Raw genomic sequence first — 24,334 nt, forward strand, 5'->3', positions numbered from 1 at the left:
ATAAATTAAAGCATTTTTAACTGTTTTAAAAAGTTTATAAATTATTTGCAGGCTTGTCTGCCTTAACCCCACCTTGTGACCCAGTACAGATGTGGGTGATCCCATATGCAACAGGAGTATGATGCTGTTGGAATCTATATCACTGCCAGGTTTAACACAAAAAACACTTCATTAAAATTTGTGGACTGGCTGAAGCAGGAATGTTGAGCTTTAATTGGAAAGCTGTGGTGGTGGGTGACTAATTAAGCTAGAGGTCTGAATTTGATCGACATGACAGAAAAGCAGGAAGGAAGTCGTTCCATGAGTCAGAGTCATTCCTTTGAGTCAAATCCACACATTTATTGATCCTTATTATCCATATAAAACATTAAGGTTCATTATTGACAGATAACTAAGGCTATGCTCACACTGCAGGCAAAAGCGCATCAAATCCAACTTTTTGACCCTATGCGACCCATATCCGATCATGGTCTGACAGTTTGAACAGCACAAATCTGATATTTCCAAATCCGACCTGGGTCACTTTCATATGTGGTACTGAATCAGATACATATCTGAAGACAAACCAGTCCCACCACTCCTGGTTCCGACTCCGTGTCAATATATACCTGTGCATGGAGGTAGCAGCCACTGCTGCAAACAAGGCCATTGTTAAAGCATGGGCTCTCTTTTTTCTCAGTGTCCTTTCTGTAATTAATTTATCAAAATTCTGTCGGTTGAGACTGTGCAGAAATTGATAGACTGCTGAACAACCTACTGGCTCTGTAGCCGCCATTTTTACTTCTGCAAACAGAGCGTGTTGTGTGTGACATCTTCTTTTGCACACGCGGGCCGGTTTGAGGGCCGTGAACTGTTCACACTAGAGCGCGTTTGCTGTCACATTGTATTTGAAGTGTGAACAATCAGACAAAAAAAATCAGATTTGATCAAAAAATTGGAATTGAGACCTGCAGTGTGAACGTAGCCTTATTCATCAGCTCAGGAATTTCAAACTTCAGACTGCTGCCAATTGTCTTCACCCAGGGAAGTCACATGACTGTGTAACATCTCTAACAGTAACAACACAACTGATGGATTTAGCATCCATGAAAAAACCTCTACCTTCTGCACTTCATCTGCTGAACCACTGGATACTTTCATTATCTAAATTACTGAAGATATATAGTACACCAAACTCTGGACAGTTTGCAATTCTCTACAATAGTGTTTATATCACATGATCCCAGTTATTATGTTAGAAAGTATAAAACAAATCTATCTTTTTTCAATTATTGAACATTTTTTACCTGATCAGTTGCACTATACAGATTATGTCGATGAAAAAAAAATTACTGTTTCAAGAAGGATACTTGAAGTCATTGTCACACGATAGATTTCAAAACCATGATAAATAACTTAAAATTACATCAATTGTACAAAAGATATTAAAATGTATTTAGGTAACTTTTCAAAGAAAATAAAACTGAACCTAGTGTCTGCAAAAAGACACTGTGATGAAAGAACACAAAGGGATGACGATAGATTCTACATGGTGTCTAACAGAGGAGCTCTCAGAGCATTTTTACAGCACTGTCAGCCATCTGCACGTCTGATTTTTGTCACTGCTGGATGAAGCTCTGCTGTCCACTCCACCTCCCTGTAGCCTGGCCCTGTCACAGCATCACTACACACAAGCTGCTGGTGTTTCAACCTCTCTGGACCATCAGGACACGCACACACACCACACACACACTACACACACAACAAAGACAAACAACTGTGTTTATGGGTCCTTCCGTCTGCAAAGACAAGAAAGGGCAGAGTAGATAAATGAGTGTTTGCAGAGACTGTCTTCATCATTTTTCAGTGTTAAAGCACATCCAGTATTAACTATTATTGATCTTTCTTGGTGCATGCTCAATCATCCAGGTACGTACATCCCAAAAGGTTGATTCTGTTCATCTGAACGTGGTGTTTTCAGTGAGAGAGAATTTACATTAATGATTAAGGAACTGACCTCGTAGCCCATTGTTCAGTGGTGCTAGTTTCAGTGATTGTGCAAATGTCCTGTTTATAAGGTTGGGGAAACCTGCAGTCAGCTGAGACTGAAGAAGTCACATGAACAAGTGATGAAATGTTTCTCCCACTAAAAACGCTACATGAAGATGAACAGAATCAAATTTTTGGGTGTTATTAATATTATTAAGGGCAGCACTGACTTGTTCAGACAAGTCTACAGTGGAGCTTAACCGCTGAGAGGCCTGAATTCTTCCTTGCTGCACAAACACTTTACTAAAACAAACAACAGAATTAGAATGAAAACAATGGGATTTGAATGAAAACGATGGAATTTCAATGAAAAGAACAGAATTTGATCAAAAACAAAAGAATTTGCATGAAAACAACAGCATTTGAATGAAAAAAACGAAATTTCAATGAAAAAAACGGAATTATAATGAAATAAATATAATTTGAATGAAAACAACGGAATTAGAATGAACAGACCAGAATGTGGATCAAAACAATGGAATTAGAAAGAAAAGAACAGAATTTGAATGAAAACAACGGAATTTCAATGAAAAGAATGGAATTAGAAAGAAATGAATAGAATTTCAATGAAAATAACGGAATTAGAATGAAATGAATAGAATTTGAATCAAAACAATGGAATTAGAATGAACAGACCAGAATTTGAATCAAAACAATGGAATTAGAATGCAAAGAACAGAATTTGAATGAAAACAATGGAATATGAATGAAAACAACAGAATTTGAATGAAAACAACAGAACTTGATCAAAAACAATGGAATTTGAATGAAAACAATGGAAGTTTAAAACAAACAACAGAATTAGAAAGAAAACAACGGAATTAAAATGAAAACGACGGAATTTGAATGAAAACGACGGAATTTGAGAACAAAAAATGGAATTTGAATGAAAACAACAGAATTTGAGAACAAAAAATGGAATTTGAATGAAAACGACAGAATTTGAGAACAACCAATGGAATTTGATCAAAAACAACGGAATTTGAATGAAAACAATGGAAGTTTAAAACAAACAACAGAATTAGAATGAAAACAATGGAATTAAAATGAAAACGACGGAATTTGAATGAAAACGACGGAATTTGAATGAAAACAACAGAATTTGAGAACAAACAATGGAATTTGAATGAAAACAATGGGATCTGAATGAAAACGATGGAATTTGAATGAAAAGAACAGAATTTGATCAAAAACAAAAGAATTTGCATGAAAGCAACAGCATTTGAATGAAAACAATGGAATTTCAATGAAATGAACGGAATTAGAATCAACAGACCAGAATTTGAATGAAAACAATGGAATTAGAATGACAAGAATAGAATTTGAATGAAAACAATGGAATTTGAATGAAAACAACAGAATTAGAAAGAAAACAACTGAATTAAAATGAAAACGACGGAATTTGAATGAAAACAACAGAATTTGAGAACAAACAATGGAATTTGAATGAAAATAATGGAATTTGAATGAAAACGATGGAATTTCAATGAAAAGAACAGAATTTGATCAAAAACAAAAGAATTTGCATGAAAACAACAGCATTTGAATGAAAAAAAACGAAATTTCAATGAAAAGAACGGAATTAGAATGAAATGAATAGAATTTGAAAGAAAACAACGGAATTAGAATGAAAAGAACAGAATTTGAATGAAAACAACGGAATTTCAATGAAAAGAATGGAATTAGAAAGAAATGAATAGAATTTCAATGAAAATAACAGAATTAGAATGAAATGAATAGAATTTGAATCAAAACAATGGAATTAGAATGAACAGACCAGAATTTGAATCAAAACAATGGAATTAGAATGCAAAGAACAGAATTTGAATGAAAACAACTGAATTAAAATGAAAATGACGGAATTTGAATTAAAACAACAGAGTTTGAGAACAAACAATGGAATTTGAATGAAAACAATGGAATATGAATGAAAACAACAGAATTTGAATGAAAACAACAGAACTTGATCAAAAACAATGGAATTTGAATGAAAACAATGGAAGTTTAAAACAAACAACAGAATTAGAAAGAAAACAACGGAATTAAAATGAAAACGACGGAATTTGAATGAAAACGACGGAATTTGAGAACAAAAAATGGAATTTGAATGAAAACAACAGAATTTGAGAACAAAAAATGGAATTTGAATGAAAACGACAGAATTTGAGAACAAACAATGGAATTTGATCAAAAACAACGGAATTTGAATGAAAACAATGGAAGTTTAAAACAAACAACAGAATTAGAATGAAAACAATGGAATTAAAATGAAAACGACGGAATTTGAATGAAAACGACGGAATTTGAATGAAAATGACGGAATTTGAGAACAAACAATGGAATTTGAATGAAAACAATGGGATTTGAATGAAAACGATGGAATTTGAATGAAAAGAACAGAATTTGATCAAAAACAAAAGAATTTGCATGAAAGCAACAGCATTTGAATGAAAACAATGAAATTTCAATGAAATGAACGGAATTAGAATGAACAGACCAGAATTTGAATCAAAACAATGGAATTAGAATGAACAGAACAGAATTTGAATCAAAACAATGGAAATAGAATGACAAGAATAGAATTTGAATGAAAACAATGGAATTTGAATGAAAAAAACAGAATTTGAATGAAAACAACAGAATTTGATCAAAACCAAAGAATTTGTATGAAAACAACAGAATTAGAAAGAAAACAACTGAATTAAAATGAAAACGACGGAATTTGAATGAAAACAACAGAATTTTAGAACAAATAATGGAATTTGAATGAAAATAATGGAATTTGATTTAAAACGACAGAATTTGAATGAAAAGAACAGAATTTGAACGAAAACAACGGAATTTGAAAACAAACAACGGAATTTGAATGAAAACAACGGAATTAGAACGTATAGAACAGAGTTTGAATGAAAGCAACAGAATTCTAAAATAAACAATAGAATTTTAATAAAAAAGAGTAGAATTAGAATGAAAACAACAGCATTTGAATGAAAACAACAGCATTTCAATGAAAAGAACGGAATTAGAATGAAATGAATAGAATTTGAATGAAAACAACGGAATTAGAATTAACAGACCAGAATTTGAATCAAAACATTGATTTGGAATGATGAAAAAGATTCACAGGCAGGAGCTGAGGCTTTGTTATTGTGCATGAAAACCTTTGGTGCTGAAGAACTGACTAACAGTATACAGTCAGCTGATGAAGCAATGTGCCTCCTGCCAATGAATGGATTTTCTCTTGTTTCACTAAGATCGAAAGGTTGCTGTGTATTGTTGAACTTCTTACCTGTTGCTAAAATATCAGCTTACTAATATACATGGAGGCTACTACTGAACAAATGTCAATGAAAGCACTGACAGTAAGACATATGCAATCTTGATTCCTGGAGGTTATGACCCAGGTCATAATTTTGTGTACTGCATTTACTTCTCCACACCTGGAGCAGTGGTGTTCATTTAGTAAGCAGTTTAATGTAATTTACAGGTGAAGGCTGACCACTGGTTCGAGATTAAATGGGTCTGGCTATAAACTGGGACCTGTCAAGACTGACAAATCCTGCCTGCTTCCTGCTTCCAACATATCTCTGTGCGTGTGTTCTTGACTAATTTTCCTGCATCATTTTGGATTTCCATGATAGGCGAGTTGGTTGTTTTCTTTGTAGAATGTTTTGTTTCTTGACAATTTCTTCCTCTAAAAATAAATAAAATATTCTGTAAAATATTTAATACACCTGTGTGATTTGATGTTTCTGTGTTCATGTCTACAGGAAATAAAGCTTGTTTCCAGCTGACACCCTTACAAATCCATTTATTCTCTGTAGATGTGAACATTAGTTATCGTCACATCAACTCAAACACATGATCACAAACTTCTGTGTCATTTGATTGGATGTCTGTTGTCTTTCTGTCGAATATTGAAGCCTGCCACTGTTCTCTTCTTACAGCCTCACTGAGTTAAGAAGACTGCAGATGTACAAGAAACACTGGATCACTGATTTCACACTGTGTTATACTGGGAAAGCAGCCTGGACTGAGTCCAAGCCTCTACTCACTTGAGAACCTCCAGTGTGTGATGTGGGCTGTCCACAAGCTCAGACAGCTGTTTCACATGTGATTCCTGCAGGTTGTTCAAGGTCAGGTCCAGCTCTCTCAAATGGGTGTTGGACTGAAGAGCTTTGAACAGATAATCACAGCTGGTCTCTGACAACTTGCAGCCCCATAACCTGAATGGAGATAGAAGATGTAAGTTTATGAGGCAAAATCTGTGGTAAAATCATTTAAGGTTTGATAATTTGTTCAGAAGATTTGAAATGTTCAAGTTTAAAAAATGTAAAATCCAAACAGTTTGAGCCAACAGGATGGAGGTTCAGACAAAAGGTACAAGTGAAAAAAAGAGCTCTCAATAATCTGACTGATGACATGCTGTTTGTTCACTGAAGAAAAAAAGAAAAAAATAGGGTCTTGGAGAGTGGGGGTATGAAATTCTGACAAAAATCCTAATTTTTAGATCAAAATTGTGAAAAAAGTATTTACATTGCTTCAGTTTTAAAGATTTAGTTTGAAAGAAATGTATATATTTGAGGACACTTTTATACCAGACACATTTTAAAAGCTGGCAATTTTTTTATGTGTTATTTTTTTGATGTAACCTGCCAATAAACTCTGATATAATGCATCAAATGGCAACATTTATAGTAATATTGTATATTATCCCTTGTTATTTAAATCAATTAATAATACTTTTTTTAAACTCAAATCTCCCTGAACCCCACCTAAACTTTGTCTTTGTCTTTCAACACACAAGCAGCAGCATGACCAGAAATGAGAGAAAAACAAGTCTGATTGAAAAACCTTTTGTAGCAACGGACTCTTTGGCCACTATTGACAGACCTGTATAGCTAGCATTACCCAGCATGCCATTCAGCAGTACAATTTGTAATTGTGCAATGATTCCTGCCACAAACTGTTTCTGTTCCACAGATTCCTGTGTGTCATGACCTTTGTACCATGAAAACGAGTTAACTGTAAATGATTAATCAATGTGTTGTATACCAAGAGTTGATAGCAATAATGTTAATTGTTGTGAATTTTAGCACTACGGTTAGCATTTACAGGATATTGTTTTATAGTGATATTATACAAAGGACCCTGTTTCTGCAATGTCCTTTGTTTTAAAACTTCATCTCCTCTTCTTGTAACCCCACGGGCATTTCCTTTGGCCTGCTGGCCTGGAAAATCCAACAGTTCATCTATATGTAAACAAGGCACTTAAACTGGGATAGTGCATTCCTCAGTGTACCTCAAGCTTGCAGCCTGCTAAAGAACACACACAATTGATTATGTGCCTCTGGGTATATATGGTTAAACATTTCCTAGATGCAAATAACTACATGCAGTATTCTACCATGTGCAAACTTATATCACTAAAGGATTCTAAATGTCTAGTGTTTAATGGACCTGTATGATAATATTAGACTGAAGATTCTGTAACTTAACAAAGCTCTTTATGCTAACTGTTATTTTCTCTTGCCTTGTTAACTCAAGATTTATGGTGTATACTAAGGTTGGAGGAAAAACACCAACAAATCACTCTTTACCTTGCAGAAAATGTTTATGTGAAGACCATCTGGTTTTTGTGTCAGAACTCAGGATGTAGGAGATCTCGGTAAAGATTTATTGTTTTTGTGAGTGTTTTTTTTATTGCCCTTGCTGAACAAAGGAATTTAACTGTCAGGATGCCACCCCACCCAGTGGGCAGGGTCTGAACTGAAACTTGTCTGCCTATAAAACTGTTGCACAGAGAATAAACCTTTGAGTCAGTTTGGAATGACACCTAGAACAGTCTCCGCGTCTTCTTGTTTTTCCAAACTGCTCCCGGTACTCCAGCTGGTACCGTGATTAACCATTGATCATGCATGAGAATATTTTAATTTTGTTTATGTTAAAGGATGAACTCTGCTTATCGCTGCCCATGTCTCGAAGGAAACCCGATCCACGGACGGAGATTTCTTTCATTAATCAGGGTGGAGCCCAGATGAGGGCTGTTTGTCTTAAGATGAGTAACACAGTTTTAATGTTTGAAATGTGAACCATTGTTCTGCCACAGTTAAAGTGTTAATTAGGTTAATGTCAGTATGTATGTGTAGGTTAATGCCAGCTTTCACATCATATATATGTAAGTACAACTAAAACATGGTGTCTGACCTGAGAGTCTCCAGTCTGCAATCTGAAGTCTTCAGATAAACACACAGCTGCTCCACTCCTGAATCCTGAAGGTTGTTCGTGCTCAGGTCCAGATGTTTCAAATGGGAGGGGTTGCACTGAAGGGCTGGAAGCAGATGATCACAGCTGATCTCTGACAAACTGCAGCGCTGCAATCTGCATAAGGAATTTTTAAAAAGTGTTTATTACTAAGAGTCTGTGCTTGAAAGCATCCAGTGTCATAATATGTCAGGAGCTGAAGAAGGTCAGCACTGAGCTAGGATAGTCCTGGTGAGCAGTTGGCACTAGCTCTCCTGGGGGTTTTTTGCTTTGCTTTTTCTAGATGTCATGCAGGTCTACCTCTGAAACTGCTGGTCAGTCATTCCTCACTGGTGAAAACATTCTTAGATCACTGTAACTGTGTGTGGCAAATACCTTCATTAAAATAACTAAATATGTAGCAATGTATTAAATTAGGCACTGATCACAAACTCCAACACTGAAATGAAAGCACTACAAACCCCAGTGAAGGTGTAAAGTACAATTTTAGCTCTGCAGTGGCTCTTTGTGCTTTCTGACACAAATAACTCGTCATCTTTGCTTCATCTAGTTTACTGTCACTGTTCAGCAGTGTCAGTTTGTAAATGTGCCAAAATTCCTGGTACAAACTATGTTCCCAAGATGTTTGTTAATCGACACTATACTATACTTAGACTATAAATACTATACTATCCGGGATTAGGATCTAAGCACAGTTAAAATTTGGTGTCTAACCTCAGAGTCTCCAATAGACAGTGGGGATTCTTCAGAAAACCACAAAGATGCCTCACTCCTGAATTCTCCAAGTTGTTGTAGCTCAGGTTTAGATATTTCAGATGAGAGGGGTTGGAATTCAGAGCTGAAGCCAGAGAGCTGATATCTGACAACCAACAGCTCTCCAACCTGAATAAAGAATGAAAAATGCAGATATCAGTCATCAGTGAGGTTCTCTTCAAGATTAACGCCCAGAAGTTTTATCATGGATTCTAAAATCATTATTACATCATTCTAAAAGCATTATTATATCAGTCTTCAAAGTACAAAACTGTTAAAGAATGGTGGACACTAAATAAATATTGAAACAGCTGGATCTGACCACGTGACTTTATCTGTCTGCTGAGCAGAAGTCAAAGTACCAACATGACAGAGTTATCTGAATGTGTTTCCTTTATTCTTAAAATAGAAACAGTGGTCAGTTGATCTTTTTTCATTAGTATTTTTTACATGAACACTATTACGGTTTCAGTCCTAATCTCTACACTAGACTGAAGCGACCTGAAGTGAACTGAAGTGACATTACCTGAGCTCAACGTCTGAGTTCATGAGAGCCTGAAATGGTCTGCTGAAGAATGTGACTGACAACTCTTTATAAAATGTTCTTTACACTCAAACTGGTCAGTAGTTTTTCTTTAAAGATTTAGTGCTGAAAATATTCTCTATCTACAGAACAGATGATTTAGAACTATACTCTTAGACTCTAGGCAGGCACTACTTCACAAACCATGGTAGTCTGTCTGCCTGGTTAGTGAGGTTATATTGGGCTGGTAAAGGCAGCTTTCAGTCTGCTGTCAATGCAGATATTCTGTTTTTTTATGACTTCTTGTGTTGTTATGTTGCTTTACAACAACATAAGCGATATTTGGTGCTGTAATACTCAAAATGAGTTAAAACAGGATCATTTTTAGAGGAACAGAAACTTTAAAAAAAAAACTCTCAGCTTCCCTCTTCTTATAGTCTTTTTAAGAAGCCTCTCTCTTCTCCAGCTGTTTTTAAAAAATCCTCACATACATTCAGAATCCTGCTTTGCTGTTATGTTCCGGACTGTGTCAGGCTGCTGTTTTCTTTAACACATACATCACCAAAGCAGCTGTGTGGGTTGTCAAAATCTCTGTAGCCTGTTTTTATCTGCTATTTATCAGAGTGACTGACACCCCACACAGACCCTAACGCCTCATCACCAATCACCTCATCTTCTCTGACTGACTGAGTTTGACCTGTGGAGGCTGAACAACTGTAAAAATATCTCTCTACCATAACCTGACTTCTGTCAGCTTTTAACTTAACTTTGCTCAAGTCTGTCACGTCTGTTTGGAGCCAAAAGTAAAAATTATCGTTCAGCCATTTGGAAAAGCAAACATTTCTGAAATCAATAACACTTCTATATATTTTTGTTCATACAAATTGTGAACCTTTATTAACCAAGAGTGTAAAACTTAGATCTTTGATTAAACAACAACAGCTCCAGTCAGCAAACTCACCTCAGAGTCTCTAGTCGACAGTCTGGACTAGACAGTCCAGCAGACAAAATATTTAGTCCTGAATCCTGCAACTTGTTTCCAGTCATGTCCAACTCCACCAGATTGGAGTTGTCGGATTTGAGAGCTGAGGCCACAACTTCACAGTGAGTCTCTGAGAGATGACAAGCTTTTAGTCTGTGACAAGAGAAAACATCAAATATGTTATTATAAAAGCAGGAATTTTGCATTGTAAACACAGACTTAGTGAATAGGAAGACAAAACAAAGGGATTTCATATGTAATATACAGATGAAAACAAAATTGTGTTACATTTAAACCATGATCATGTCCACATTCTGTCAGTGAAATCTGATCCTCGTCAATGGTAAATGGATTCATTCTTATATAGGACCTTGCTAATCTACTTGAGTAAAAGTTTTTCTACTCAAAGTGTTTTATAGAACCTGCCTCATTCACCTTTTCTATAACAATGTTTTTGATTATAAACTAAAGAAGAGAAACATTTGGACTGTTTCCTGTTTTTAATTTGGCTCCAGAAGATTTTGAATAAAGTCAGTTTAATGGAAAGATTCACCTGTAAATGGTAAATGGCCTGTATTTGTATAGCGCTTTACACATCCAGTCATCCACCCATTCACACACACACATTCACACACTGGTGATGGCAAGCTACATTGTAGCCACAGCCACCCTGGGAACTACTGATCTAATCTGATTAATTGTGTTAATGATCACAACAGGACTCACAGAGCCTTTCTGCAGTTGCTCACAGCTGGGATCAGTCTGTGTCGTCCTTCATCTGATGTGTTGAACTTCTGCAGGTCCAACTCATCCAGAACCTCCTCCGACATCTGCAGCATGTAGGCCAGAGCTGAGCAGTGGATCTCACAGAGTTTTGTCTCTGATTTCACGAATTCTTGGATCTCCTGAAACACTGAGCTGTCATTCATCTCAATCAGACAATGAAAGATATTGATGCTTCTGTCAGGAGAAATTTGAGAACGTCTCATCTCTTTTAGGTTGTTGATGATTTTCTGGATAACTTCTGGGTTGTTCTCTGTCTGACTCAGTAGACCTACTAAGAGTCTTTGGTTGGACTCTAGTGTGAGGCCATGCAGGAAGCGAACAAACAAGTTCAGAGTGCCATTTTTACATTGGAGGGACTTTTCCATGACTTTGCTCAGAAAAATGTCCAGAGATGTCTCGTTATATTCTTCCCCCAGGACTTCTTTTAGTACCTCTGTTTTCCTGTTGGTGTAACAGTGAAACGTGTAAACAGCAGCCAGAAACTCCTGAATGCTCAGATGAACAAAGGAGTAGACTGGTTTTTGGAAAATCCCACACTGTCTTTTAAAGATTTCAGTAAAAACCCCTGAATTAACTGAGGCCTCTGTGACATCCAGACCACACTTTTCCAGGTCTTCTTGGTAGAATATGATGTTTCTTTTTTTCAGATTTTCAAACGCCAGCTTCCCCAGCTTCAGAAGAACTTCCCTGTCAGCATCCGTCAGCTCCTGTGGACTCGTTTCATGTTCTTTTTGGCACTTGTGTTTATTTCTTTTTGTCTGAACCAGTAGGAAGTACGAGTACATGTCAGTCAGGGTCTTTGGTAGCTCTCTTCTTTGGTCTGTATTCAATATGTACTCAAGGATTGTGGCAGTGATCCAGCAGAAGACTGGGATTTTACACATGACATTGAGGTTTTTGGATTTCTTAATGTGGGAGATAACTCTGGACAGCTCTTTCTCACTAAACCTCATCCTGAAGTACTCCTCCTTCTGAGCATCAGTGTAGCCTTGCACTTCTGTTACCCTGTCAACACATTTAGGAGGTATCTGATAGGCTGCTGCAGGTCGGGTAGTTATCCAGATGAGAGCCGAGGGAAGCAGATTCCCTTCTATGAGGTTTGTTACTAACTCATTGACTGATGATGTCTGAGTAATGTCAGAAACAATCTTCCGGTTAGTGAACTCCAGTGAAAGTCGACTTTCATCCAGGCCATCAAAGATGAACAAAAGTTTACAAAGAGTCAGTTTCTCTGTGGTGACTTTCTGTAATGTTGGATAGAAAACATGGAGCAGCTCCAGAAGACTGTACCGCTCATCTTTAACGAGATTCAACTCCCTGAATGAAAGCAGAATCACTATGTTGATGTCTTGGTTTTCCAAGCCCTCTGACCAGTCCACAATAAATTTCTGCACTGAGAAGGTTTTTCCAATGCCAGCAATTCCGTTCATCAGAACCACTCTGATGGGTCTCATCAGGTGAGGTAAAACTTCAAAGAGTTTGTGACACTTGATTGTTGGGGCATGGACGGTATCTGTTTGTGAAGTTGTCTCCAGCTGCCTCACTTCATGTTGAGTATGAACCTCTTCACTCTGTTTGTCTGTGATGTAAAGCTCAGTGTAGATCGTGTTGAGGAGGGTTCCACTTGTTGATTCACCAAATCCTTCAGTCACACGTTCATATTGTCTCTTTAGATGTATTTTATGTTCATTTAAAATCTCCTGCAGACCAACATCTGCTGTTAAAAAAGAGCAAATATAACAAAAAAGAAAACAGTTATACTTTTATTACATCTAACCATAACATTATTTAAATGGTTTGCAATAAGATTTTTTGAGATTTTTTGATTTTTTTTAGACATTTTTAAGAACACATTAGATAAGTTTTTTTTTCCTCTCAGACCCTCGAGATGTGTTCCTGTGTTTATGTGGAGAACAATTTAATAAGAAATAACAACGTCTGCTAGTCAGCTTACAACAACACAGCATTTCCATTTGACAGTAAAAGCTTCCATGTGTGAAAACCTTTATTGTGAAGGAGCAGAAACAGTCTGATTTTCATCAGTAGTAATTAGCAAAGTTTTTACACCATATGACAAATTTTGAAATAGTCTGTGTGTTATAGTTAATGATGATAATTACTGCTGATTATTATGATTACTACTCTGGCTGCAGCTTGATGTCAGCTGTGCAGTGACCTGTTCCCAAAAGCATGTTTAACTAAACGAGTCCAACAATAAACTCTGAGGTCAATGAACCAACTCTGATCAGCTGTTTTGTCAGAGAAATTATTAAGTTATTCTATTTGTTATTATTCTAATGTTGGCCTGCTAAATTAATCCCAGTAATGTATATGTTTCATGTTTTAACATGTTAAATGACAACAAAATGTTCAGAGCATGCTCACTATGAATTTCATGGATAATGAAAAAAGCTATCGTCACCGGAGCTCTGATGCCATAGTTGTATTCAAACTGGGATCACAATTGTAATGTATAGTAAATGATTGAATGCAGCAATTATAAATCTAACTTTTGCCTTGTTGGTCACAAAATTACAGAGATGCAGTCTATAGATCTTGTCTCTGCCTTTACATTGATGGCAGGTTGATATAAAAAGTGGTTTTGTTAAATATAAAACATATTTAAAATCTAACTGGGATTCTACTGTTCGTATGTGTTTGTAAAGACATAAACTCGTTCAAATTTGTGTTTTGATGTAAGCTTTAATATTGACTGTCTGAATGAGGAAATGTGGAACAGAAAACCAGAGCTTCCTTCTTCAAGCAGGAACAAACTTAAAGTTTTACTAAACCTGCTTTCTAGAACATGCTCAGCTTTTCTTGGCAGAAGTGTGTTTTGTCTTTATTTTTGTTTTGTTTTTGTTTTGTTTGTTTTTTCTGTTTTTGTTCAGCAAGTGAATCTGCTGAGCAATTCGTGTGAAAATTAGGGAAGCGTAATTACAGAAAAACCTACTGTGGGCTGTTGGTCAAAGTCTGTGGCTCTTGTTTAGGATGATTTATGATGTTTGTCTCTGATACACAATGTTTTTTTGTCTCCATTTTATTATTTCGCATGTCTGAGCTCACTGTGAACCTTTATCAGATCATCTTTTCTATTAACTGTAATGTTTGGCCTGCAAAGTGTCTTATTCTTGTTACTTTGTTGGCAGTTGCCAAACAATGAAATTGTGCATTACCACCAACAACTGTTATGCAATGTGGACTGAAATGTCGCTGATAAAAAATATTGCAAATGTTTATGGGAAATGAAGTCCTTATCTAAGCACTTTCATCAAGTCATATGACAGCTGACAGAGAAAGCAGAATAGAACCTCTCTGTTGAGAAAAACTCAGTAAAACTCAGATTTATTATTGTACATATGAAGAAAGAACTGGTGGTTATGGTTAGTTATACTTTCAGATAATCCTTATATAATGTGGCTAATTCATCCAAAAATTAAGCACTTCAGTTTAGGAGAGGGGATTAGAGATGTGCCGTACTCAGAATACAGCTATCCACCATCAATGAATTTTGTAGTGCTTTCTTTCTAAAGATAGACACAAGTATTCCAGTGTGTGCCAAACTGTTACACAAATTGTAATCCTGCATTTTTTTTTATTAGGGCAGTCTGTATCTGTAAAACTGATGGTCAAAGAACATCACACTCTGTCAAAACTTTTAATTTTTTAGGTATGTAAGTGGGCAGCTTGGTGCTATTCACTGCACGTGCTTTCACTCCTTGGATTGTTAGAAGTCAGTCAGTGACGGGGGTGGGGCAGGATCCTGGTGTTGTGCAAACCACAAACTGGGAAAGTGGGAGTTGGATGACATTTTATTCTGGTGTCCTGTTTATTTTAAATATCTAATCCCTGAGCAATGTAGGATTAATTCACGCCTTATAATATAGTAATACTATCTAAACATGTTAAAAAATCAGCCAATATTACCTTTTTATTATGATATATTATTATAATATTTGGTAGTAGAATACTGGTTTAACTCTTTTTCTGCAGCTCCAGTTTGTTTTTAATTATTTTCAATCAACTTGCCAATAAAAGCCTGTGTCTTTATTACACAATAACACTTATTAAAGATTGACAGTTCCACCTGGAAAACTCAGTTCACTTCCCTCGGCCCCTCCCCTATGCCATATTAAGTACCGAGGATGTATTACATAACTCTGACTGTAACAGTTTTTCTCAGAAATGAGTCCATGAATAAGCGGATGCTTAATCCTACTTTATAGACAGCTGCTCTTACTGGATATCTGCAGTTGTGCTTCAGTCCTGGATTTTTCTGGTCCATGGCTGGTAGACACTGGATCCTCTGAGATCGCCTTCCTCTCTCTGTGAACACATTTTTTAATTGTTAAAGTCAATTGTTGTTTATCAGTTTAAAAAATGGATCAAAATTTGACAACACTGTGCAGACGGTGTGATGGCCAAAAGAGGAACGAGAAAAGGGAAATACTTTTTAAGATGAAGAAAACTAGAGCTTGAATCATCAATGTGATGTTTGCTTTTGATTTCATCAACAGTAATAAAGTGCTTTCCCTGTCAGCCTGTCTTACTTAACACTGATCTGTGTCCAGTTTTCAACAACTACAACCTCAGCCAGGTGTAGTGATTGTGAGTGCAAGAAAATAATTATTATAATAGAATGTGTTAAATTTTCTTAGATGAGAGGGTCCAGCAGATCAGAGGAATAGGGAAGGATTTGTCTGTGTGTTTTAGTTTGGTTTAATTGTAGACCTGAGAGTGTGTAACTGTGTAGAGGGAAAGGAATTTATGGACACTGGGGGTCTGCTGTCATAAAAGGAGACAGGAAGCTACAGTTGGGGATTGCTGATGCTTGTGCCTTTAATAAAAGCTCATAATTGTCATAACTTAGAAGTAGGTTTGCAGGAGACTCTCCACATGCTTATCTGTAAAAGTAAGACAACAAGAGGCCAATGGCCCAGTGGATGCAGAGTGGGGATCTCAGTGCTTGTAATCTGTTAACTTTTTTTGTAGAGGAATTTGGTTTAGCTTCCATGAGGGGAGATTACTTTTATGACCGGCAGGAAGTCACATACACAGACACACACACACACACACACACACACACAGTGTTTTAACTGTTACACTCACATACCCACACGCACACTCACTCACGTGCACTCACATAAATACACAGGTAATCACGTGCTCGCACGTACACACACAAACACAGAGTTTGCATCGTCTTTCACTAGCGTAAAGAGCAGTAGGGAAGACGATATACTTCAACTAACAGCTGAATTTCATTTGATTGAGCTGACTGTGAATATTTTATATGTTTGGAAACAAAGTTGTGGGGAGTTGCTTCGTTGTATACTAGCAGCATTAGTCCTCTTAATGCTTCCTTTGTCTTTCACTCAGAATTTTGTATGTGAGGATCATTTATTTTACTCACACTTGTTTATGTAGTGATGTTGCTGACATAAACATTTACATTTAACATAAAATATATTATAATCTTGTGCTAAAACCGTTTTAATTTGAAAATAAAAATGACCTCAGTAAGAACTGGACTAATAGGGTGTACTGTTCACATAAAGGTCAAATTTAAATGGACTCGTGGTTACACACTGAGGGAGGATGAGAAAATCTTAGTAGAAACTGAGTCTTACGTTGTGTCTGAGGGTCCAGGTTCATCCCTGAAGTTTAAAGGATCAACTTTGGAGCTGTCACTTCTCATAGAAGGACAGCTGGATCCTGCAGACTCTGCTCCACTCTTTTCTTCCTCAACACAAATGTTCATCTTGTGAACTTCTGAAAGTGAGTCTGAGAGGTAAACCAGAAACAGTGAGTTCACATTAGCAGAGGTTATTAAGTTACGGTCAGATTTCTCCACTGAGCCAATTTCAGAATTGTCATGTAAACTAAAACCAGATCGTCATGATACACAGGGAATAGAGAGAAACTTAATTCATCTGGTAAATCTGAAGACAGTTTTCAGGAGCAGGCACTAGTTTGTGGATGCTGCTATGTTAACCTGCCGTGTTGAATACATTGGCTGAGATGGGCAGTATCATTACTTCAATCACATTTTATGAATGTACCTAGAGACCGGCCATGCAGGTACTATGCCAAAGTCAGAGAAGAAGAAACCTGTAGGTGTTCAGACCATAGAGGAAAACCTTCAGACTCAAGATATGAATCATACCGATGTTGTATCATCTGAGAACGGGCTCCCTTTACCAAAGACAAGAAAACATGGGACAAAAAAGAGAGGACTGACAGTATACTGATATACTGACCAACAAATTGTCATCCTCTTCCTCCTCACCTCAATCTTTATCTTCTGAAGTGAAGTCGGGGCTCTAATACACAAAAATGTGCATAAACATGTATGTTTATGGTGTTGCAAATACTACAACCCGGACAACAACCCAGCTGAAAAATAACAGCTGGTTAAGCGAACATTATGCCAGCAATGTTTAGTCTGAGTGTCCTAAAAATCATTTTTTCACTCTCATCAACTTCTTTGTCCAATTTCACATCGCATGACAGTTTTTTGCTAATTGAAAAACAAGGTTAAGACATTTAATTTGAATTGGTTAAAAAGCAGAAGGATAAACCAGACTTAGCAAAGAACCACTTTTTTAAAGTGTATCTGGGGGACTTTGTTACTGGCAGCCTGCCACACTATCACAAAAACTTAAATTATTCCAATTTTATTAACTGAACCTAAATCTTAAACCTGAATTTTGCATATCTTAACATAGTGTCCAGTGTACCCTTGAAAAGAAACGTGGAAACTGCACAAATGGAGGACAAAAAAAGGAAACTACAGAAGATGAAGAGTATCTGAAAGTGATGCTGTAGCAAATCCCTGTCACCACAAGGTCCCAACACAAACAGTCAGACAGGATCAGATCTTTTGTTTTCACTCTTTTTTCAAATTGAGTCTGATCTAGGGTCACGGACCAGCCACTGCAGGCTTCATGATGCCATGGACTGACCTTTCCAGAGCCCAGACCTCAACATTACTGAAGCAGAGTGAGATCACTTTGATGGACAAGGGAGAAAAGGGAAGACAAACTGAAAAGAAGAGGTTGGAAGTTGAAAACTATTCCAGGCAATAATTTAAAGAAATTACTAGAAAGCTCGTGCGAGTTCACAGTATGTTGAAGGATAAAAGTGGCCGTGACAGTAGTTCTAAGGAGCTGTTTGTTTAACAGTCTTTTGTTTGTAGGTCCAAACATATCAACAGGCCTGAAATTAAAATATTACTGTTAAAGAACATTTGCATGGTCTGTGTCACTTGTCAAGCATGATTATTGTTTTAATGATCTAGTGGAGAAAACCAGTTCGACCACAATCCTAAATGTTCTTCCTATGTGTGGAAAAGAATCAACAATTTGTCCTTACAGTCAGCACACTGTGTATATAGTTTATACCTGTTGAACCAGTTCCACACAGCACAGAGCATAAAGCAGATAACACACACTCGCTCAGTTTGTGCACCCGCTTTGGATGTTATTAGTCCATACAGTGAGCGTTATTTAGCAGAGCTCATATCTGCCAGTTTTCCCTTCCCATTTACAACAGATCAGACGGCCTCTCTCTCTCTCTCTCTCTCTCTGTCTCTCTGTCTCTGTCTCTCTGTCTCTGTACGCACTTTTATTGAATCTTATTTTTAAGAGCCCACAAAGAGCTAAACTGACTGCAAAGCATTTAAACATAGTCTGAACATTAGTGCAGTTCACTTTTTATGTTTTTTAATTATTGTAATTTAGGTCTTATTTAGAGACGGGATGTTAGCAAATGTTGTCATAGTAATGGGAAGTAAAGAAGTACAAATACTTACTGTATTTTAGTAGAGTTGTCATGAATTACTGGCTGTGTGACCCAAATGAAGGCTGATGAGACGCGCTGACAACATAAAGTGAAAGTGCACCTTTACTGAGTGGGTAGATAGTCCAACAAGCAAAATTAAAAACACATTTGGGAGAAAAATCAATACTAGTACCACTAATTACTAGTAGTAGTAGCAGTACTCCTATACTACTATTAATAATAGTAACAATAGTCAGGATCCTACTGTGGTTGCTTACCTGCGTCAGTTTATCCTTTCTCTTTCTCTCTCTGTGGGGGTGTGTTTGCTGTGAGTGAACATTAAACCACGCCTGTATCCTCTTCTGACGTCCAACAACACAAAAACAAATATTTCCTCAGGCACTCCCTTTAGCAAGAGACTTATACTTTTTTTCAGAATCTACTTAATAATATATAAAATGCATTTTACAGTCACTATTTTTCTATCATATCCTTCATTAATTTATTTAAAAAATGAATTCAGCTTTTTTTGCCTGCCCGTTTGGTTCTTTTGCCATCAGAATTATTGTCTAAAGGCAAAGAAAGATGCCCAACGGATTTACTTTATCAAATGGACCATCCCAGCCTTGCCGTAATGGTCCATTTGATTAACCTTTTATTGTTTTTTTTTTTTATTTTCACTTGCTAAATACGGGACAGACTTGACTGGGGAAAAGAAAGGGGAGAAAGAAAGAGGGAAAGAAAAACAGTGGGAAAGAGGGACGGGGATAAAGGGCAAAAAAACAAAAACCAACTAAATAAGCAGACAAAAATACATATATCAATCACCTGGATCACCTGTTGAGAAAGAAAAAAGAGAAAACAACCAGAAGAAGAAAAAAAGAGGACCATAATAAACAACATCACGATGATCTATGGGAATATAACAGTAAATACTAAATTTTAAACATTATTGTGCAGCACATAAGATCAACAGAACACAGTGTGCTTTGAGGTAGGAGCCAAAAAGGGTGTAGTTTGTGTGTGTGAGCACCCGTGTGTACACCTGTGAGCATGGATGCAAGGTTCCTTCATGTAATGATCTGCTAGAGGGTGTGGGGGGGCCACAGCCCCGTCCTCCAGGGCATGAAGCAGGTATGAAGGAGATCAAGACTCCAGACATCCAGAGGCCCCCAGAACACAAGAGACCAAGGAAGACCCACAGAGGGGCAGCCGCACCACTGTCCCAGAAAGAGCTGAGGAGAGTCCAAGATGAGGGCTCACTCAGCAGCCAGGGGGGGTTGCAGTTGCGGGTTGCAGAAAATTAATTCATCTTAAATGGCCTGTATTTATATAGCGCTTTACTAGTCCCTAAGGACCCCAAAGCGCTTTACATATCCAGTCATCCACCCATTGGTGATGGCAAGCTACATTGTAGCCACAGCCACCCTGGGGCGCACTGACAGAGGCGAGGCTGCCGGACACTGGCGCCACCGGGCCCTCTGACCACCACCAGTAGGCAACGGGTGAAGTGTCTTGCCCAAGGACACAACGACCGAGACTGTCCAAGCTGGGGCTCGAACCGGCAACCTTCCGATTACAAGGCGAACTCCCAACTCTTGAGCCACGATCGCCCCTTAAACAGTGTTAAGAGTGTATTTAAAATAACCTTTGTTGTTGTAACATTTTGAAGCTAGCAAAGTATAAAGCCAGTACCATATATGAACTGGTTAGCCAGTTTTTATGGAGGTTTCAATAATTGGTCAATTTTAATTAAATATCAGAAACTGAGAAAACTGAGAACATTTTTCTCAGACTTTCTTGTTTGTCAAGAGTGTGGACCACAGGCCAGCTCCACTGGGGTTTGTTGAAATGTACCACGTTGTCCTTAAAGAGTGAGAGATCTAATCAGGAGGTCAGAACTGAGTTGGCATGGTCCCTTGGACCTAGAGTTGTGAGTTTTTCTTTGTTAGATTGATTGTGACAAAAACAGTCAACACTGGATTTGCAGTTTATTTGTTTTTTAAAATCTGAGTTTACCTACTGTCCTTCATTTTAGTATCAGTTTAGCTGTACATTTGTACAGCTGTACATTTGTACAGCTAAACTGATACTAGCCATGAAGGTACTTAAAAAGTAACTCTAACCAGCTGTAATCACCACAACACAGTGAATATTAAATTTGGATTATGTGTGTGGATTATGTGGATTAACTGTGTGCACTGGTTAGAATTTATTCTCATGCTCCAAGTTCTACCTCTACCTCTCTCTCTCTCTCTCTCCCTCATGTTGCCCTGTTTCCATCTTCTCTCTAATTAAGCCCACATGGCTGAATTGATACCAGGTGCAGGTGTTCACAGGGCTGTTACCTGCCTTTGGACTTCCTTTTGTCTCATGTCTGTTTCAGCAGGTTCCATCATGAAGTTGTGCAGGTAAATTGGATACTTTTGGTAACATTAATCATAAAAGCCTGTTCCCCTTAGGGAAAGCTACATTTCTAAAATACAAACAAATCTCTCTGCAGTCCAGTGCTCCATGTGAAATGACATGTTACAGGATCAGGATTACCATGATTGGCAGTACCATGTGTCTGGTGATTGTCATGTTTCTGTGGATTCTGACCATTTCCAGAGGAGGTGAGTGAAGCATTCACTAGCACCAGCTGAGTCAGACTGAGAAATGGCTCACTTTAATATTTCCCTTCATGTTACTGCAAAATATTTTATGTGCAAAACTTCATCAGTCATTAACAGTCTTTATCTGATGTTTCAGATACTGAAGTTTCCTGTGTTTTCATGACAACGTGCATCTTACCGTGCACTTTCCAGGGAAACACTAGAGGAGTATACATCCACTGGATGCACTTGTCAGAGGGACATCCTCTTGTATACTTGTACTATGGCAACAAAGACCAGCTCAGAACCCAGGACCAACAATTCAGAAGCAGGACATCGCTGTTCCAGGACCAGCTCTCCAAAGGAAACGCCTCACTCCAACTGACAGGGGTGCAGGTTCAGGACGAGGGCAGATACAGCTGCTACATCAGCACCATTAATACAGAAAAGGATTCATTTATCAACCTTAAAGTGCACAGTATGAAAAATCTGAGGTTTTGGGGGATTTTCCTTTTCTTTTAAGTGCTCGATATTTCAAAAGATTTATACCAACCTCTAATATATGTAGCAGTTGTAGTGTTACGTTGAAAAGCCACAGGTTTACTCTATATTTTTCAGCCCCAGTCAAAGTCAGCATTCAGCATGCAGGAAACAGGATCACCTGCAGCTCAGAGGGCATCTACCCTAAACCTGAGCTCACCTGGTCAACCAGACCGCCATCCAAGGTGACCTTCAAGAATACAACAACAGTCGAGCAGACCAAGCAGCAGCTCTACAACATCAACGGTTCTTTGATAGCTTCATTCAATGAAAGTGATCGAGTCTACAGCTGCACTGTGAGCACTCAGAGGAACAGGGGGAGAGCCAGTCTGAGGCAGCTACGTGAGTATGACCTCACATATGAGCTAGGAAATGAGGTTGAAAGCTGCTTATTGTTGAATACTGAAACACATGCATTAGATTTACACAGAAGCACTTCATGTGTAGGCTGTTCATCTATACCTGGCATATGCTCAACCTTCTTGTTTCAGCTTCAGTTACTGGCAGCTTCACTGAAACCACAATCCCCTGCCCCAGCTTTAACACTTCTCCAACAAGCCTCATTTGGAGATTCCTTAATCGTGCAATTTTGGAAAAGACTGGGTCTGGTTCCAACTACACAGTCTCAAAGGAGTGGAAGCAGCATGTGAAGGCTGTATCAGAGTTGGGAAGCCTCACATTACTGGGCTTATCTTCAGAGAAGGAGGGAATATACACATGTGAGATTAGTAATGTTGAGGAGATGCTGATTAATTACACCATTATTCGAATAAGTCAAGGTAAAGGAATTTATGTTGCATCCTTCTAATCCACAAAAGCAAGAATCATTCAAAACTTTTAAAATCTCTTTGACATACAAACAAAATAAACATATTAAGGCATCCAGGAGAAATTTAAAAATCAGATTCTTTTACTGTTTCAGGAAATACACACATGACTATTATAGCAATTACTGCAGGGGTGGTAGTACTCGTATGCATCCTATCGTCAGTCTGCCTGGTGCTGTACTGCAAAAGGAAAAGAGGTAAAAGTACATTCTGCCTGTACTACTGAAATAATTTGTATATTTGTATCAATCTTATGGATCCAAAACATGTCTCAGGTCAGCAAGAAAACAGCATGACAGCGTCAGAGAGTGGTGAACCCAACATGTAAGTAAATATTGTGAATAAAAATGCACACCGTGCTATTAGTTATCATATTGGAGAACATTTTTATCATGGAGTTAGGACCAGTTTTCTCACACATGAATCTAAATATTCCCTAGAGCCAGTTTAGTCAAATAAGAATTCCCTACTTGAGATCTTACTTTGATGAATTCAGCTTAGCCAAAATAATTTCAGTAAAAAGTTCCAGAATAAGAATTCAAAAACTCCTTCAGTCTGACAAATGGAAATTCAAACAATAAAGATGAATTCTAATTGTTGTAATGCTTTTACCTCAATTTCAGTTAACAGAGAAGTTGAACTTCATGGATTTAAAGAAGCAAAGTCTCCTGTGAGCTGTTAATAGACTAAACTTCCCTGTGATTCATCCAACTAAAGATTGCATAACTTAATAACTGAATTTTAAGAAAGGTTTGATATGTAAGAGTAAACCACAGCAAGATGAAGGAAAAAAATGATCTTCTGCAGTGGGAAGCCAACTGTCAGCCAGGCACATGAATGTTTTATGCAGTAAAATAATGTGAAAGGAAGCTATTCGGCTTCACATTTGATTGATGGAACTGGAAGTGACCTCATCCCAGTTACCACTATGACTGAGATATTTTACACTTTCACCTACAAACTGCATGATTTTAACTACTAGCTGCAGGTTTTATTGTCATAATAAAAATGTGATGGACAATCAGGTTTTTGACTTTTTAAAATATTTTTGTATTTAGTTTATTTATCTATTTACATCTGTGTTTGGGTTTCTAAGATAAGAGCATTGCTATCTGCATGCTGGAAAGATTTCTATGGGACTACAAAATTATGACAACAGACTGCTACGGGTACCAAAGATTTTGTAACCATCTACATCACCTCAGTCATTACCAAAGGCAATTCTATATGTGCTTAACTTTTCAGCTATGTCCAA

At 37.4% G+C, this 24,334-nt stretch overlaps 2 protein-coding genes across 6 annotated transcripts; one reads left to right on the forward strand and one right to left on the reverse strand.

Annotated features, from left to right (window-relative positions):
* Positions 1-311: 311 nt before the first annotated feature.
* LOC101464313 (NACHT, LRR and PYD domains-containing protein 12) lies at positions 312-19,544 on the reverse strand. 4 transcript variants are annotated; one of them, XM_076888366.1, is made up of 11 exons: positions 19,397-19,544; positions 19,150-19,214; positions 16,967-17,120; positions 15,577-15,662; positions 11,277-13,050; positions 10,530-10,703; positions 9,007-9,174; positions 8,236-8,409; positions 6,084-6,254; positions 2,199-2,271; positions 312-1,778 (listed from the first exon to the last, which is right to left on the reverse strand). In XM_076888366.1, the coding sequence occupies exons 2-11, from the start codon at positions 19,169-19,171 to the stop codon at positions 1,686-1,688; spliced, it is 2,889 nt and encodes a 962-aa protein (XP_076744481.1). In that variant the 5' UTR covers positions 19,172-19,214; positions 19,397-19,544; the 3' UTR covers positions 312-1,685. The 4 variants fall into 4 exon arrangements, with proteins under 4 accessions (XP_076744481.1, XP_076744480.1, XP_076744482.1 ...); XM_076888365.1 differs by having other exon boundaries at positions 11,277-13,053; XM_076888367.1 differs by lacking the exon at positions 19,397-19,544 and adding an exon at positions 17,597-17,659 and having other exon boundaries at positions 11,277-13,053; positions 19,150-19,337.
* Positions 19,545-21,393: 1,849 nt separating this feature from the next.
* LOC101464027 (CD276 antigen) lies at positions 21,394-24,112 on the forward strand. Of its 2 annotated transcripts, none has more exons than XM_004574760.5 (8): positions 21,394-21,529; positions 21,622-21,733; positions 21,870-22,190; positions 22,331-22,594; positions 22,744-23,031; positions 23,175-23,276; positions 23,355-23,403; positions 23,703-24,112. In XM_004574760.5, the coding sequence occupies exons 2-8, from the start codon at positions 21,640-21,642 to the stop codon at positions 23,704-23,706; spliced, it is 1,122 nt and encodes a 373-aa protein (XP_004574817.2). In that variant the 5' UTR covers positions 21,394-21,529; positions 21,622-21,639; the 3' UTR covers positions 23,707-24,112. The 2 variants fall into 2 exon arrangements, with proteins under 2 accessions (XP_004574817.2, XP_076744483.1); XM_076888368.1 differs by having other exon boundaries at positions 21,440-21,529; positions 21,654-21,733.
* The last annotated feature ends 222 nt before the right edge of the window (positions 24,113-24,334 follow it).

This window comes from Maylandia zebra, linkage group LG9, assembly GCF_041146795.1.
Source record: "Maylandia zebra isolate NMK-2024a linkage group LG9, Mzebra_GT3a, whole genome shotgun sequence".
In the NCBI taxonomy this organism is placed as follows: Eukaryota; Metazoa; Chordata; class Actinopteri; order Cichliformes; family Cichlidae; genus Maylandia; species Maylandia zebra.

Excerpts from the sequence above, each read along its gene's own strand:
- LOC101464027 (XM_076888368.1), top strand. The coding sequence starts at position 21,492 with ATGTCTGTTTCAGCAGGTTCCATCATGAAGTTGTGCAG. Across the intron at positions 21,530-21,653 it reads TCCATCATGAAGTTGTGCAG|GATCAGGATTACCATGATTG; the intron begins GTAAATTGGATA and ends GACATGTTACAG. Across the intron at positions 22,191-22,330 it reads TATCAACCTTAAAGTGCACA|CCCCAGTCAAAGTCAGCATT; the intron begins GTATGAAAAATC and ends TATATTTTTCAG.
- LOC101464313 (XM_076888365.1), bottom strand. The coding sequence starts at position 19,171 with ATGACAACTCTACTAAAATACA. Across the intron at positions 17,121-19,149 it reads GACAACTCTACTAAAATACA|ACTCACTTTCAGAAGTTCAC; the intron begins GTAAGTATTTGT and ends TTTACCTCTCAG. Across the intron at positions 8,410-9,006 it reads TGTCTATTGGAGACTCTGAG|ATTGCAGCGCTGCAGTTTGT; the intron begins GTTAGACACCAA and ends TTCCTTATGCAG.